Source organism: Drosophila teissieri, chromosome 2L (assembly GCF_016746235.2).
Source record: "Drosophila teissieri strain GT53w chromosome 2L, Prin_Dtei_1.1, whole genome shotgun sequence".
NCBI lineage: Eukaryota > Metazoa > Arthropoda > Insecta > Diptera > Drosophilidae > Drosophila > Drosophila teissieri.
The window spans coordinates 17,109,200-17,126,304 of record NC_053029.1 but is presented as its reverse complement, the minus strand read 5'-3'; the positions used below and the strand labels follow the sequence as shown (position 1 = coordinate 17,126,304).

At 38.4% G+C, this 17,105-nt stretch overlaps 2 protein-coding genes across 2 annotated transcripts; one reads left to right on the top strand and one right to left on the bottom strand.

The window, feature by feature from the left end:
* Positions 1 to 512: 512 nt before the first annotated feature.
* Positions 513 to 6,675, bottom strand: LOC122626550. Its single transcript, XM_043806845.1, has 2 exons — positions 6,566 to 6,675; positions 513 to 6,500 (listed from the first exon to the last, which is right to left on the bottom strand). Exon 2 carries the CDS (start codon positions 6,474 to 6,476, stop codon positions 627 to 629), a length of 5,850 nt encoding a protein of 1,949 aa, XP_043662780.1. The 5' UTR covers positions 6,477 to 6,500; positions 6,566 to 6,675; the 3' UTR covers positions 513 to 626.
* Positions 6,676 to 14,185: 7,510 nt separating this feature from the next.
* Positions 14,186 to 14,551, top strand: LOC122626719. The gene has a single exon (XM_043807087.1). It carries the CDS (start codon positions 14,218 to 14,220, stop codon positions 14,452 to 14,454), a length of 237 nt encoding a protein of 78 aa, XP_043663022.1. The 5' UTR covers positions 14,186 to 14,217; the 3' UTR covers positions 14,455 to 14,551.
* The last annotated feature ends 2,554 nt before the right edge of the window (positions 14,552 to 17,105 follow it).

The following is a 17,105-nucleotide window of genomic DNA, read 5'->3' as shown; positions in this document are numbered from 1 at the left end:
AGCAATTACAATTCTTAGGGAGCCAAATCCCAACTCGTTCAGCGTTGGAAATTCCATTTGGCAAAGCCTAAGCCAAAAAGTAAATTTTCCATTATTTTCTTTAATTTAAATGAACCTCCAGTCGCTTGGATTGTCTCTCCCATTCTGTTTCTATTCACACGGGACCACAATATAAGGAAAATTTGCATAACAAAAGGCTTTTCCAGTTGCTGCACAATGAAAACATTGCTAAGTCGATTCTTAATTTTCAATTAAAATCCAATTTATTTTTAGAAGGAGCGTTTAAAACAGTTTATCTCGCATTCTTTTTGCCAAGCGAATTATTTCCTGAGCAAGGAGTTAAACGTGATTGAGAATGTCAATGCTGACAAAGAACTTAATATTTCAATTGTAAGCTATTCTGAATCCGTTATATGGGCTGACATTCAAGAAGATTTATAACACACGCCATTTATAACAAATTAAATAAATAGCTCATATAAGCGAAGAAATCAATAACAAAAAGCTTTTTATACAATTTACAAAGATTTATTAAGTTAATTTAGTGACCAACGTGACCACATATGCACATTTTACAAAAGCCAGTTATAAATAGGAAATAATGAAATATAAAATTATCGAATAATTTAAGTAATTTTAAGTGATTTTTTGTCTTTCGCCTTCCTCTTAAACTCAAAAAGTTGCACTAGACCCAATCTATTATCCTTCTCCATATAATAGCACTCGGGGTCCAACCTTTTGGCTAGCCTCCTTAATGAGTCCTCGTCAGCTAAGTGAAGACTCAATAAAAAGCTAATCATTGCGGAATCAAATTGATCTCTCATCTCATTTATCACATCCGAGTAATTTTGACAGGTCCAACGAAACTGCAACATTTGTTCCCTGTAATAGTTGGAAACTATAATTTGTGGTTTCTTCACGCGAACTTTATTCACATAGTCCACTGAAATTTGACTCAGTTTTAAAAACTTTTGCTGCTTATCATCAAGTCTAAGTATGAGATCATAAAGTCGCTCCAGATATTGATGGGGTTTTCGTAGATGTTTTGTTTGCAGGCACCCCAACATGATGGTCCTCAAATATTGTCTATTGGCGTCCAGTAATTGATCGACGGTATTTGCGTGCTTGCAGGCCAACAAAAGTCTCGCGAATGCTGGCTCCAATAAATAGTCCAAGAAATACTCCCTTAGAACATTCATCAGGCGCATGCAGGCGTTTATCAACTTGGAGAAACATTTGAATGTGTCATAAAGGTCTTCAAAGCATTTAAATTCAATACGATTGCGAAACTGCTTCTGTTGCCTATGTACTCTTTCACAGAGCACATAGTAAACATAATGGAATCTCCACATGGCGGTGAATATAGCCTCGTACTCCTTGGATTCCCCGCCGAGTAAAGCTTTCCAATGGACCGGCATCTTCCATCGGAGTATAAGCATTGACCAACACCTGGATCCCTCGGACTGGCATTTATCTATATAGATGTCCGGAACTGGTTTGTGCAACATTTTATCTTTCATTTTGTTAAAAAGTCGTATATTGAAGGAACTCTCGGTATCACCAAGGATGGGCGCGAACGTATTGAGGAACTCATTGGTAAACTTAAGATCCGTAAGCATTATGTACTTATGGAGCTCAGAAAACAGGTGCTTCGGATTGGTCTTAATCATCCGAAGATGTTTTAGGACCTTGCTGGATACTTCCAAGTGCAGTTTTCTAACAAAATTGTGGAGTGGTTCCTGATCGCCATGCCGAAAGAACTGATCGAATGTCTCGAACAACATGCTACGAAGCTCTTTTCTAGGCAGACAAGTTTCAACGTTAATGGCCAAATACTTATCTGCATATTCCAAAGTTTTGCCGACACTTATCAGAATTTCACTTAACTGAAGGTCAAAAATACCACAGAAAAACTCTGTGATCCGGTAACGTTTTTCCCAAAATTCATCTATTTTTAAAGATTTAGTTTGTTCTATAAGGAACCTATCGAGATTATTAGAGGGCAGTCGGCCATTCAAAAGCCATTGGTGGAGATCAAATATAAATGGTTGAATTATAACTCTTAACCATTTGAGAAGTAAGTTTCTTTGAAATCCGATTCTTCGGCTTGATTCCTCATAAAGGGAGACCACAATAGACTTTGCTTTCTGAACATTGTTAAACACCTCTAGTAACCACTCAAATTGCTGCTGAAAATGTAGAGTTCTGCGATACAAGGCAAGCAGTGAGCAGGGATTCCTTTTCTGTGCATCATAAAATTGGTGGAAATTAAGAAGATACTTTTGTAGACATTTTCTAAGGGCAACAGCAGTTTCACCCTGTTCGGCAAGCATTACTAGATGTTCGTTCAGCTCCCGATAACAGTATCCCAAGTGGCCGACGGTCAACAGCAGATAGGACTCACTTATGCTCATCTGATGCTGGGGTGAACGCAATAGAAGTCTTCCTGTTAATGGCGATACCCTCAAATGGGGCGATCCGTAGCCCATCATTCCATGGAGAGCATCAGTGAATAGAGACTCTGCAGATAAATCCTGATCACCTTTATCCCGCGACTGCCACCGCAAGGAATCATATGCGGCTTGTTCCTTTCTAGTGAGCAACTGTTCCAACTTACCTTTTCCCACAATAGTCATCAAATCGGGGAAGTTCATATCCTCAGGCGCTCTACTTATGATACGTTTTAAAACCTGACTTAACCGATGTTGTATCGATGCGGTAACTATATCACCATCTGCGCAGTATTTTTTTTGGCCCGTGATCTCAATGAATTGATCCAGTTGCTCGTATAAATCGGGACCATTTGGGTCTTCAGGGGGCCATTCATATGCGGGGTTCGACTTAAAGGACTTAACTATAACGCGAGGGGCGGCAATAACATAACGTTGATGCTGCCATTTGGGTCTAGGTTTTCTACTGAACTCTACAGAAGTAGCCTTTAAAGTAATCAAATCATTCCTCTCAGTCACTTTGCATTTTCTTTTATTTATACTAAAACCTTCAGCAATGTATTTATCCTCCTCCTTTGAGTAGTTTACCTTCACATTACAATTCTTACATAAATAAAGAATTTGATTACTGTTCTTACTTGACAGCTCGGTATCAGAGCATTCGCATAATTCTGAAGTTTCCCACTTGTGTCTTACATTTCTCGAGCGCTGTTTTCCAAGTATAGCATTAGAAGGATGGTTTAAAGTCCATTCAGATATAAATGTTTCAACATTTCCTAAAGGATTTACCTTAACCACACTTTCCTCAGACAAATCAAACAAAGTACTGTCATCTGTTGTATAATTTAATACCTGGCTTTTTTGCAGCTTACTCAAATATTCATTCGATTTTCGATTCTGTAAGACGGCAGAAACACTTCTTAAGGTTAATTGCGACAAAGATTTATCAACTTCATTCAAAATGTTGATCTTGACATCACTAACTGTTTTCGTAATTTGACCTAGTATCGGTGAAAGTTTGTCTTGATCATCGGGTTGGTGACCTGAAGTTAACCTTTGACTTATATCAGAGAATCCCTCCAAGATATTAATGCTTAAATTACATGAGTGTTCTTTCGAACCTCCACTACGCCTCTCAACTAACATGAGGGAATCTTCTTCATCTTTTATAGGAATATTTATCCCGGAAATATCGGACAAAAACTTGTCCATCTTATTTAATACTTGCTGCCTAACAAGATTACTCGTTTGGGTAATTTGACTCAATGTTGGTGAAATATTTTCCCCGTAACCGAATTCATTTAATTTCTCTGGGTTATTTCTTAAATCGCATCCTTCCGTACATAGATCAATTCTAAATTTACATGAAGATGAACTTAATTCTTCCAAATGTTCAATCCCATCTGCACAGATCTTTTGTCTGCTGTTTGTATCCTTAAACATGTAAACATTATCCTTTTCATTTAGAACGTTTAGCCTACCATCTCTAACCGTTTGATTTACTTGACTAAAAATCGGTGAAATCGTTTCCAATTCATCCTGATCACAACACTCTTCACAAATATATATGTTTGAATTATGAGTTGATAAACTTAAATCTTTCGGGTCTGCAATTAGATCTGCAATATCCCTATTTTTGCTGCTTTTTACCTGCAAGCAGTTTGAAGCTTCCACTTTTATAACGTTCTGTTCAAATTCTTCAGCCGACTGCGTAATTTCACTTAATTTCGGTTTAATGTTTACATCACCACACCCCCTAGCTAAATATTGTTCAGATTTTACTGGTGTTGTCTTTAAACTCATTGCATTCTTAACTAAAGGGCTGTCCTGACAGTTATCATTGTTACGTGGAGGTAAAGTAATGTTGTCTTTGCGTAATACAGTTTTTTGATTATTTTCATACAATTTTGGCAAGGGCTTATCAAGTTTTTTTCTCGGACATAGATTTGATGTAGCCTTCTTTGGACTCACTGGCTTGTAATGGGACTTAAACGATTGGTTTTGGGGTATTATGTTGACCGAATCCTTGGGTCTACCAATATTATGGGAAAGTGCTCTTGGAAATTGCATTCGAAGCCCGTCTGTAAATCTGGAATTTCGACCGTAGTTTTTTGTCTCGTTCTTAGTTGATTCCTTAGACGGTTTTTTCGATAGTATGTGAGAAGAATTTTTAAGGGTCAGTTCCAGGGACTTGTCCACTTCTTTCAAGATATTTATTTTAATATTACTCACTGCTTGCCTTAGTTGATTCAAACTTTCATCCTCCGGCTTTGACAATACAGTTGGCGATTTTAAATTATTTTTCTGTAAGAGGCTTTTATCGTCGGCATCAATTTCTTCAGATTCAGAAAATGCTAGACATTTAATTTCTATAGCCGGCAATTGTTTTTCAACTACTTCGTTTATTTCCTCCAGTTTATTTTTATAATCTACAAATAAATCCTTCATTTTTTCAAGATTGCTTTGAGTATATTTATCAAATTTGTTTTCGGATAATTTACCAGCACTATTTTTGAGAGCAGCTAGGGGAGACTTACAAGAATGAACTGCTATAGGAATTTTACATGCTCCTTTATATAAACGTTTTATTGAACATGTAGCAGTACCATTATAAGGAAGAGGTTGAGCTCTACTAGAATCATACAACTTGAATTCCGAATTTGAAGTATCACAATAATAATCTTTTTTTTTATTCGGATCATCAGTAAACGTTGCGTTTCCAGAAATTTCCTTTTCCACACTGTATGATGCACCATGTTTATCTACACAACTCATAGAAAATGGGAAGTTTTTATGACCAATTCGATCTTTTTCAAAGGTAAATGGAAATATTACTTCTTTAGCTAAACAACTTTTAGATACCTCTATTTTGTTGGGTAATGCATCATTCATTTCACCTGTGCCATTATAAAGGCCCTCCTTTGTATAAACTACATGTTCATTAGCGCTCTTTAAGCCTTTTTCATTACTAGCAACTGAAGAAACGAGTACAAAATTATTGTCATAGCAGCCATCCAAATTGCGAATAGAATTTCCCACTGGTTCCATGTAGCAGACACTTTCTTCACAGTCAATATAATCATAAACAGCTAGAAGAACCTTATCGATAAAAGAAATGTTAACCAAATTTTCTGAAGAAATAGAAATATTGTTTTCATGAAAATTTGGTGAGATCATTTCCATTTTCAAATCATTTTTGGAAGTTTTCGGTTTGGGGGACGTATCTTTTGGTTCAGATCTTTCTTTTTCATAAGTAACCACAGTAAATCCGTCATCAATTCTGATGCCCATTAAAGGGCAGGAAATTATTTCAGTATAACTTTCAATTAAACTATAACCTTCCACATGTAATATTTCATTATGCACTTTGCGCAACTCGAGTTTTTTGTCTTGATAACATATTTCCTTATTCAAGCCCACAATCATCGGTAAGCTTTTTGTGTTTATTTCATTTCCGAACGTTTTCGATTCCAAATAAATATTCATTCCGGAGTCAGAGGATGTTTCTTTGGCAACTGGAGTTCGACTAAGTCGTTCCAGTATGCTTTGAACCTGGCCATGCATACGATCGATGAGTTCCATGCGATAAGTAAACGGCTCTTGAAGTCCGTTTAGTTTTGGTTGAACGGAATCAAATAGATCATGGAACAGTTTTAGGTACTCGCATCGCTTTATCTCATCCGGCTCTATGTCCACCAGTTCCTTATAGAGACGCATAAACAAGTCCCCCCGAGTCTCGTGAAGAGTTCTTTCCTCAGGATCCTTTCCTTGTTGCAACCGTTCGAATTGCATTCGAAAATCATTGAGGAATACCAGCTCAAAGGAACTGTTCAAGGGCGTATTGCTTTCGGCTATGAAATGTACAGACTTTTCCACATCGTGAGTAAAGTTACCAAGACTAACACTCAATTCCAAGATTCCCATATGAAGGTCATAGGCCTCGGTACTGCCATCCTCTCCAGGTGGTTGCTTAAAAAAATCAGCCATTTCTTCATCTAGTGCAATTTTAATTGGCTGTATCTCCATTTTTCAAAACCGATATCAGTTAATCTAAGGAACAAATATAACAGCATGCATGCTTTATACAATAGTAAAACTAATTAAAAACATCTTACCACTAAAAAGGTATCGAATTTTGGCACATTTTATTTAAATTTGTGACTTAATTCCGAAACTTGATTAATATCTGACTAACAGGATTTTCAGTGCTACATGTGTGTAATCAAGCAAATGAGTTTTAGCTTCCTCCTTGTTTTCTATTCCTAGTTCCGCAGCGCCTTTCACAATAATTAACCCATAAATCTGTCACAAGATTGTCGACAACTAAAAAAGAACTAAACCAAGCCATTCAGCAAAAATTGCGATGCCTGCGCACCTTTTTCAGTTTCTGCCGGAATAGAAGCAACCGCAACCTTTTGCAACCTTTCGCAACTCCCTGCCAACTTTTCATTCATTACATAGCTCTCAACGCGCCGCGAATCTCGAGTACTTGGGGGTGGAGAGTTGGAGGTGCTGGAAATGTATGACGCTACTTTTAACCTCAGACCGTAAAAAGTTTCTGGGCTGCAGCAAAAGGAAACTATGCAAAGATAAGTGAAAAAGATTATATATGCATTGTACTAAAATTTACCGCCGACATGAGTGAAGCAGTTGAGCGAGTTAGCGTGGAGAACAGCCCCCGAATTTTCTTCCGCAAAATGGCACGAAATTTACGTGCAGGCAAGTCAAACGTAACGCAACCGGAACCGGAAAGAGCCATTTAAAAAGGCGGGGCAGCAAAAAAATGTGTGTCTGAAAGAACTCGCTCCGTTTTTTGGCAACAGGCCGCTCTCATCCTGGCCGGAATTTCAAATGACAAAGGCAACAGGCTTTCGGGTCAAACGAAGAACATTTATTTTGCATATTCGTGTGAGGAAAATTGGTTGTAGAGCCAGACAGCACTCTACTTTATAAAGTGATTTTTTTAAAAATGCAAGAACTGTTGCTTCACTAACTGATATACATGTATATATACTCGTAGTATGTACATATATATAAATGCTTGAGAATGAGCTTAGCTATGTCTGCATAATGTGTCATCTCTGACGTGTAAGATGTCAGTTTCAACATGAGTTTCCTAATGATGGTAAGGTACAGTATATCCTAATTTATAAAATATAGTGAACTAGACTCGTTAAAAAGGCAGAGATATGCATAAAATGAAACACACACAGTGCTTGCATATCTCCATCCTCACCACTCATTTAGGTGACTTACGGGTAACTTATAGTGGAGACTCTTTATTATAGCACTCTTAATTGTTTATGCAAATTTTTAAATTTATATTTTCATTCCCTTTAATATTAATTAAGATATCCTCCGCATTCGTGACCTACTTATGACACACCAAGGCTAAATATCCCTGTTCCCGGACACTACTCCCAAACACTACTCCTTTACATCGCTCTAACACTCTTTGTCCTTTGCAGGATTGGCTCTATCCTCCAGGCGACAAATTCAATGGACAGTGCACAATAGAATCGGTCTGCCTAACAAACCCAACTTGTCCGCTTGTGAACTATAACTAGGGACTCACTTATGTTGTAGTTACCGATTCATGTGCATGTTGAACAAACGACTTCACTGAACAATGCAAATAATTGTCAAACTCAGCTGGGCACAAAGAAAGTCGGCTATAGACGTAGCTGCAAAAAACTAAAGCCAACCCCTTGCAATGAAAGGAAGCATATGATTTTTATAGCTCTGCCAGCAGGCATTGTGTGCAGTTGTGCGAAAACACTGAGAACGAAAGCATTTAAAATTATAAATAAAAAGTTAAATGCTAAAGCAATATACTCCATATAGACTTTTTTATTAAATTCCAGCTACTCGATCTTATAATTAGTTTGTTTCTTTTTAAACATAAAATCATACTTTTATAATATAATACACTATTATTTCTAAGTTACAAATAAGTATGTGTTGGTGCCAATTGTATGCAGATTTTTGAAGGGGATTTAATTTATACTTTGTATTTCTCAGCGTGTAATTCGTAATACTGCAGGGGGACTGAGAAGAAAGCTCTACTGATTGTCTCAGGGAATCCGAAATTGCGGAGGTAAAATCGGATGGAAGGCATTCAAACGTGCTAAGCGGCGCTTTAATCGCGCACAAACACGGATTGGGAGTGGGAAATGTGCAGGGTAAATCGACAAGTGCCACGAGTAGAATCCAGACAGAGGATCCTGCGACAGAAAATAATAAAAAAAGGTGCACATTGTTAGCCCTTCGTCCCCTGTCATTGGCTTTTCACATTTCAATGAGCCCGGGCCGTCAGCTGGAGTCACTGCCTCCATTCCGACGAACAATGAAAGTCAATAAATTTGATTTGACATTTCCTTGGGAGACGCCCCACAGTTTTTTGCGCTGATTTGGCACATTTTCGCCCGCATTGTTTGTCGCCGAGCTGCAATTGTAATTTTATTATTATGCCTGACAAAACGTCACACATTCTGTTTTTTAATGATCTGGGCGTTTTGAGAGCCATGTTTTTATCAATTGGTACATGGGGATGGGAGTCTTGTTCTTCGGGACTTTACTTTGGCGTCATTTCAATCGGAGTTCTTTAATGTCCAAGTTGACTTTTACCCTTTCGATAATGCAATTCCATAAAGTTTTGGTTTGAAAGTGTGCAGTATAAAAAGTACTCCTTTAACCGATTCTATAACATCCTTTTGTACACCCTATCCAGGATTTTAAAACCATAAATTAAGGCAATCATAACAGAGGTCTTGCATGTATACCACATAAGATTTGTGCTCCTCGAAGCCAACTAATATAGAACTGCACACCACACAATATTAATCATCAATTTCTGGATTCGGCCGGTGTGCGAATCAAAATTTATGCACTGCAGCAAGTTTGCGATAATTGAGGCTGGAAACTGCAATTGCTGCATTAGCCGGCCAGGAAATTAATTTACAGCCACTACCAAGTTTTGATTGCCAAACATCTCCGGATATCTGCGTCGGCCAAGACTCCGGTTTAGTTTACATTTACGGAGCGCACGTGGAATGCGCTTAAAGAATCAAAACACGGACTTAGAGTCTTAATACTAATTAAAATCATGAAAGTGCAGAAGGGACAAAGGGTCGAGCAATTACGTGCCACACTTCAAGCGTCGTTTTATGGCAGACATTGAGAGCCATCCCATATCCCATATCCCATGTTTATGGCATAAGCTGCTGCTTAAATGCAACGCATCCTCATGCACTCTAATCCTGGTCGGAGATCCAGATCCAGGCAAGGCAATGGCCCGGCACATATAAAATTTAAAACCTTCTCCGTCTGTCGCTTGTAATTACATTGTAATTGCAACTGGTTGTCATCTTTCGTATCCTCTCTGTGCCACTGCAGGTTGCAATTTAATGCTTATTACATTTTGGCATTTTATGCGAGCGGTGGCTTCTGCTACGGCTGTGGCTATGTTTGCTAACTGAACTGTCTTGGCATTTGACACTTTTAAAGTGTAAAACAAATGTTCTTGGATAAAAAGCACATGTTCTCTTATTAGCATTGAGACAGCCCTTAAGGGTATTCAAGCATTGTTGTGTTACCTTGACAAACTGCCTTTGATGTTTGGCTTATTTTGAATTATAATAGCACCAGCATTGGGGATTAGTAGACCTAAGGACATTATGCTTCAATACAAATTAAGCATTTCGGCTTACGGCAAATTGTATAAAATTAAATTGCAATTTACTCAAGAGCCTTGCAATTCGAATGCATTACACGCACACGGACGAGATGTGAAGTTTGTTTTGTTTTGTGGCCAGTTGAGTTATTATGACGTTGTTTGGCATTCGAGTGCGGCCTAAATATGTGAAAATTGTGTGCTCATTTGTGGTTAATTGAATGCATATATTAAAATATCAGGGACTTCGTGTGCAGATGTCGATTAAATTGGCTTGGCGTCAATTATTAAAACCTATGTGCCAAAAATCTTTAAATGTTGAAGTTTTACAATTCTACGGGCAGATACGTAAGCCACCCACTTTAGATTAAAATTCCCTGTGCAACGCAACTCTTTCATTTCTTTAGCCACGCAGCAAATTAAAAAATTGTGCAACAATTGAAAGCACTCAAAAAGAAGGGAACATCAGCAGAAAAAAGCTGAGAAATTGTCAAGAAAATGCAGCGATGTTCATGCCACTTACAGAACGCCGGACTAGTGCAGCCAAGACAACGACCGAAGTACGGCGAGAAATTAGAAAAGGAAACCAAAAGATACTTCTCCCCAAGTGACTTGACCACGGGATACCCAGCAATCGAAGATTATTTACACAATTTCATAGTAAAAGCAGGGAAGATTTCAACAAACGAACGGCTGTGGTATTAAAGGGAACGAGTTAAATAGCCACGCGTGAATTCTTAAGCATCCCAAGTGAGAGAGTTCTATTCAGCATGGAACGAACTATGTTTCTTTAAATTTTGCAGGCTTCCTGTTCAGATCTAAAATATATTCTGTGAATGAAGTAAATCATACTCCTTTAGCCGCCTAATACAGGGCATTGTAAAGCGAAAAATTGGAATAGAAAGCCAGCGAGCAAATGCCAAGGAACACAATGAGATGAGCAAGCTGTTCAGGCTGGATGAAAGGACGAGGACCCACAAGGTGCCAGCAGGAAGGATGGGGAGTGGGACAAGTTGGAGAGGACTCCCAACCGGATCGGTGTCGGTGGCACGTGCAACACTTGCCACAGTAATTGATAGCACGCTAGAGTGATTCGTAGTGCAATTCAAGGCAGCTTTTGCCTTTTTGCACCGCTGCACGACAAATTTATTTGTTATATGTTTTTCGTTTTACTTATTTTCATTGTTGTTTGTGTGAGATTAGAGCCCGAAGTATCTGTTTAAAGAAGCAGGCGACTCTTGGGAAACTCTTAAGTAGAATTCAATTTTTTTGAAGAAACTACGACTCTGCTTCCCAGATACTATTCTAAATCCTACAGTGTATTTATCATCAGATAATCACAGTAGGTAAATATTTCTTGACCGCTGCTACAGTAGTTTGCGCTGATGATGACGAGACACTGATTACGATCAGCTCCATTGTTGTGTGCACAATCAAGTGCGCATGAATAATTCCCTCGGCAAGCAAATCCGCTATGAATTACACACACTTACGCCCACAATCCGCTGCCAGCAAGCTACTACTTTGGCTTTTGGTATGCTTTTTCCTTCATTTTTTTATGACTGCATGCTGGCTGAGATAGAGGGAAGCTGGTTGTGATTTACCGTCAACATCTTGGCAATGGAAATCATCAGAGGACTCGTCAGACTGGAAAAAATATTTCTACCAGAAGGGATGTTATACGAGTATATAGGAATTCTTGGAACGTGTTTAGAGAGTAGCAATGAAATGAACAAAATTAACCATAGAAATCCTAAGAGTTGTGTAATCACTTATAAGAAGGAGTAAGGGTATGTTTTCTATTACTTAAAGCATACTTTTGGACACTTCTAATAATGTTTTTAGAAAGTAAGTGTATTGTTGTATTAAAACTTAACTAGCAGTACAAAACATTAAGGGAACTCTCAGTGTAAATGGCAAGCCATTGTCTTTGCGTTCAGAGTGCACAAATCTATTTTAATATTTTCTTATTTGCCACTGACATTTAGGAAAAAATCACATAAATTGCTGCACACAGCCTTTTCGCCTCCAAACTGTGGAAGGGGACTCGGGGGCTGCGGGGTGGAAATGTCGACTACCTTGGCAGTTTCTTGGTTGAGTTTTCCCAGGGAGTGCGACGCAACTAAAAAGATTTTTTCCTCTACCATTATTCCCACGTACTTAAAGTTCTTTTTTCGTCCTATCAGAGCTTCCACATTCTTACACACACACACACACAATCGCAGGGATATAACAACGACGATGACGTCGACTGAGAGATATGCAGAGATATAAAGCAATTTTCTACGTAAATACTTTGTAATGGATTTAGTAAGTAGTAAAGTATGACGCGCTTGCCATCTAGAGCATGTCGGCATATATTCGTATTTGTGTGTGTGCCATGTGTGTGTTGCCAAGGCTCTGGCAGTGCTTGTGTCTGTGTTAGCCATGTTTGATATTGTAAATCTCAGCATATATATTTTTGCGCATCATATAATTGATGAAAAAGTATTACAGCGATTTTCAACGGCATTTTGTTGTCGCATACTTATGTGCGCAGACAGTAATGCCTTCGTGTGTGCCTTCGCCTTCACATAGCCTTAGTAAATGGAGCGTGGTGAGTGAATTATATTTAATGCTTTGTGTAATTTAAATATAATAAAACGCCGTACATCTTTTTTGTATATTTTTTTATCTGACAGCCAGAAATAAGTACAAAGTATGCAAGCACACAGAGACAGCCAGACAAATAATAATTTTACATACTTTGGCAGACATATAACGCAATCGTAAAATGTATTATACTCATGAGTTTCCACACATTTGAGTGTGTTGAGCCAAAGAATATGTCATAATTTTTAAGTGCCGTGTACATGCATAGTCGTATATACATGTTGGGGTCTTTTATTTGCGATGGTTGGCAAGTAAGTGATAAACAGCATCAAAGAAATACATTTTTAATAACTTAAGCGGCTTAAGTATATTCAACAATCCCTCATCTGTTCAATATCATTAGGTTTCATATCAAAATTATTACCTTAATTATTGGAGGGTATTCATTTTTTGAACAGCTTACCCATCAGTCTTTCTTTCGAATTAAAACCAATAAGAAGTCGAATTTGTAACTATTTCAAACTAGTTAAATATATTGTAAGTCTTTTGTACACCATTTTCTGTTGGTTGCGTCATCAATGAATTTTCCTTTTAGTTATCCCTTTTTAATTGCGATCGAAATACAACAACGAATAACAAGCCGCACGCCAAAATTTGTTCACCTACAGCTTGATTAAAAAACCACAAATAGCCCAATTCAAAAAAAAGGGAAGAATGGGGGAAAAAACTCACAATGAGCACTTGATTGTGGATTGGGCAGGGATACAAAGCAGTTCCAATATGACGCCACCGACATGTTGTGACAAGGAGGTCAGCCACAGGGTAATTTAAATGAAATGAACAACAAATGCACTCGCAGTCGTAAAAGAAAAACAAAGCCATATCCACTCCACAGGCGACATGTGCCGCAAATGTTGGCCAAAATAAATAGCTGCTGTGAATTCCACCGAGGAGCTGGGAGACGCATTCAAATGTATGTATGTATATACTCGTATTACTATAGGAAACCAGTTGGTCGGTTTGATTCCCGATGATTGGGGTGCCAGAACAACTGCTTCGATCCGACCCACACATATTGCTCTTCAAATTGGTCATCCACTGTAATAAAAAGCGAACGGAATTGGAAAAAAGAATGACGGGGTCAAGCTTTTATGGCGCTAACAAATTGCTTTTTATAACACAATTTGCGTAGAGATCCAAACAATAATACTCGACCATTTGTTTCTGGCAAGTAAAAAATGTACCATTTTATTCTCCTTTTAAATGCAATCGGAAGTTGATGCCAAGCAATTTAAAGCGTTGCAGTAAATCATTAATTAGTTTTGGAAAACTATGAAAAGCTTAAGGAAACTGCACTTCATAACCTAATATTAAAAGGCGCATTTTAAAGAGAAGAAACCGATATGTCTGGTACTTTTTTTCAACATTATTTAGCCATGCTTTTTAATTCTCCTATATATTTATTTTTAAGTCACTGCGAACAAAAGTCACACTTACATTTCAATGATGAGATTGGGAAATAAGGATCTCTACCAACATTTCAAGGATGCAGGACTCGATTTGGCAAACCTTACACATCGCCGCAAAATTGAAATTATTTCCGTTTACTTTACCTGGATCCGTCTGATAGTGAATACCTGGCAGTTGAGCTCCTACTGTCTGGATGAAATCACTTTCACACTTCAAACTATTCAATTTTGGATGGTGTACTGCTACAATTTGTTTATTGCTAATCAATAGTTGTAATCTGCAAATTAACGTTGGGATTCACAAAAGCGGAAATAAATAAATATTTCATATTGGCAATCATTTGCTATATATGCATATCTAAATGCCATTTTGCGGCTTCACGCTTTTATAAAAATTGAAATGTAATACTGTGGAAGTGCCACAGTACGTTTTCATCACGCTGCACACTTCATCGGACCTTGCCAGTGCCATTTTCCTTGGACCCCCGGCTGTGTGTTCTTCCTATTATAAATAACAAATCCCTAAATACACCACTCAAAATTCAATTAAAACTCTCGAAGCTCCGGCGCAGGCAGATTTCGTAAGCCCCACAGCCACAAATCCATAGGGGAGTCGGTTTCGGGTTTTGGGGAATATGATGCAGCCTGGGGGAGTGGAAATAACAAAAATCTCCCACTCCGTTGCCCCCCGAAAAACATTTTACGAAAACAACAACCATTGAGTGCTTTTCCTTTTTTTCGTTGAAATTTTTGTTTTTATTGCAAATATTTATCAAGTGTAGTGAGAGGTAAATATCTGCCCATTCCTGGGCAATAAAAAATCGCCACTGGCCATCGTCGTCGCCCAGCACTTAGCATAAATCTAAGCAATCATTTTCCCAGCTTATCGCCAGTAGACAGCGCTTATTGGCAATAAAAGAAATTAAAATGAAAACGACCAAATTACACCAGGTTTACCGAGCCGCGAGCTTCAACTTTGCTCATTTCTTATACCCACAGCGAGAAAATTGGCAAGCTACCGTCACTGTTAAAAGCGAGGAAGCACTCTTCGTGTGAGTTTTCCAAGCCCTTGTATGTATTTCGGGTTTTCGGGTCCAACGGTTGCACATGTCTGCAACGGCATACAAATGTCATTAGGAAAGGCCGCAGGCAGAGGAAAACTATGGCTACATTCAGTTAGCGATGGGATGTGAGTTTCCGCTCTTAGTATTTAACTATTCGAATAAAAATTATTTTAAATTAGGAAAAGAAATCTTTGAAATATGTAATATAGGACATATTTACAGATAACATATTTAAAGAATACTCCTATTAAAATAGAACTGCAAATAAATGAGCATGAATAATTCAAATGAACATTAAACTGCTCTAGTATCGGAAATATCAAGTAAGCTTGTTTTCTTGCTTTTAACAACATTTCAAATAATATACTCTACATCTAGCTGGCACATGAAATCCTAGGAGCGTTAGAACATTGTTTACCTATGCAACCCATCGCTAGCGATTGTCCTTTGAGTTGGCCAGTTGTCGACGTTGTTTGAGCCATTGCGGCCAGCTGTTTCCCCTGCTGGTTTTTTGTGGGCCTGTTAAGTATGCAGTTTTTTCCCCCACAGGGGTCCTCCGGCCCCTTCAAACCCCCTTGGTTCAGTGTGCGTGTTAAATGTGTGCGATTTGTCGTGGCAGCTCTTTAATGGCCAATGGGCGGTGGTTGTGGTGGTGGTGGACCCCTTATGCTTATGGGTTTTGCATGGCGGCACGTGTGGGACATGCAGATGGTGGTCGAGTAGGGGGGTGGGTGGACTTCCGGGGAGGTCCACTTCCACTTATGCGGTCCCTGGCCACCGCAAAACTAAAATTGAACAAATTCCTGACAAATTGGAATTTGGTTTAGTTTTTTCTTCGATTTTTTCTACTTGTACGGACCTTTCTTGTGCCAGCGAAATTTCCTCACATTTTTCTTGTTTTCCCTTTTGCAGCCTTTTTTTGTGAGCTCCCTGCTATTGTTTCTACAAGATTTCTCCTCAAATATGCTCTGGGCCATTATGATTATTTCTACATTGCCCGCCCGTCCTGTTGAAAAATGACACTTTACAACACTTGTAATTTGTTCTGTTTTCTGGGAGTTTTTCCTCTAGGATGAAGCATTTTTATACCCGTTACTTGAAGAGTAAAAGGGTATACGGGATTCGTTGAACAGTATGTAACAGGCAGAAGGAAGTGTTTCCGACCATATAATGTATATATATTCTTGATCAGGATCAAAAGCGGACTCGATCTGGCCATGGCTGTCTGTATGTGCCTATGAGCGTCGAGATCTTAGGAACTTTAAAAGATTCAAAGTTGAGATTAAGCATGCATCCAGCGCAAGTTTGCTGACCCATGTTGCCACGCCCACTCTATCACCCACAAACCGCCCAATACTGCCATAAACATCTTATCCTTCGCACTTTCACCAGCTGAGTAACGGGTATCAGATAGTCGAGGAACTCGACTATAGCGTTTTCTCTTGTTTTTATTTGGTTTTTGGGGTCACCAGTTCAAGAGGCACTGTGATTTGTGGGCATCAATGGTATATGTTACTGCCCCTTTCAATGCTATTTTGAAGCACGCAGAAAACTTGGCCTTCTCTAAAATTTTCAGAACTATCCTCTCAAGATTCTTATTGAAAATACTTAGGTTTTATTAAATCTGGCTGCGAAATAAAATATTTTAAAACACACTTAGTTCCAAGCTGAAAGTAAAATAAATTTAATCCTTAGTTTTGTATATGGCGTAACCATAATAAGGTTAAGCTTTTTACAACACATTAATTGCCTAGTTTTTCGATCTTGATTGGCTTTCCTAATAAGCCGAATTTGGTGAATAAATGCAACTTGATTACCATCATAAGGCCTGCAATCCAGATGACCGCAATTTAATCTG

Excerpts from the sequence above, each read along its gene's own strand:
- LOC122626719 (XM_043807087.1), top strand. The coding sequence starts at position 14,218 with ATGATGAGATTGGGAAATAAGGATCTCTACCAACATTTCAAGGATGCA.
- LOC122626550 (XM_043806845.1), bottom strand. The coding sequence starts at position 6,476 with ATGGAGATACAGCCAATTAAAATTGCACTAGATGAAGAAATGGCTGAT.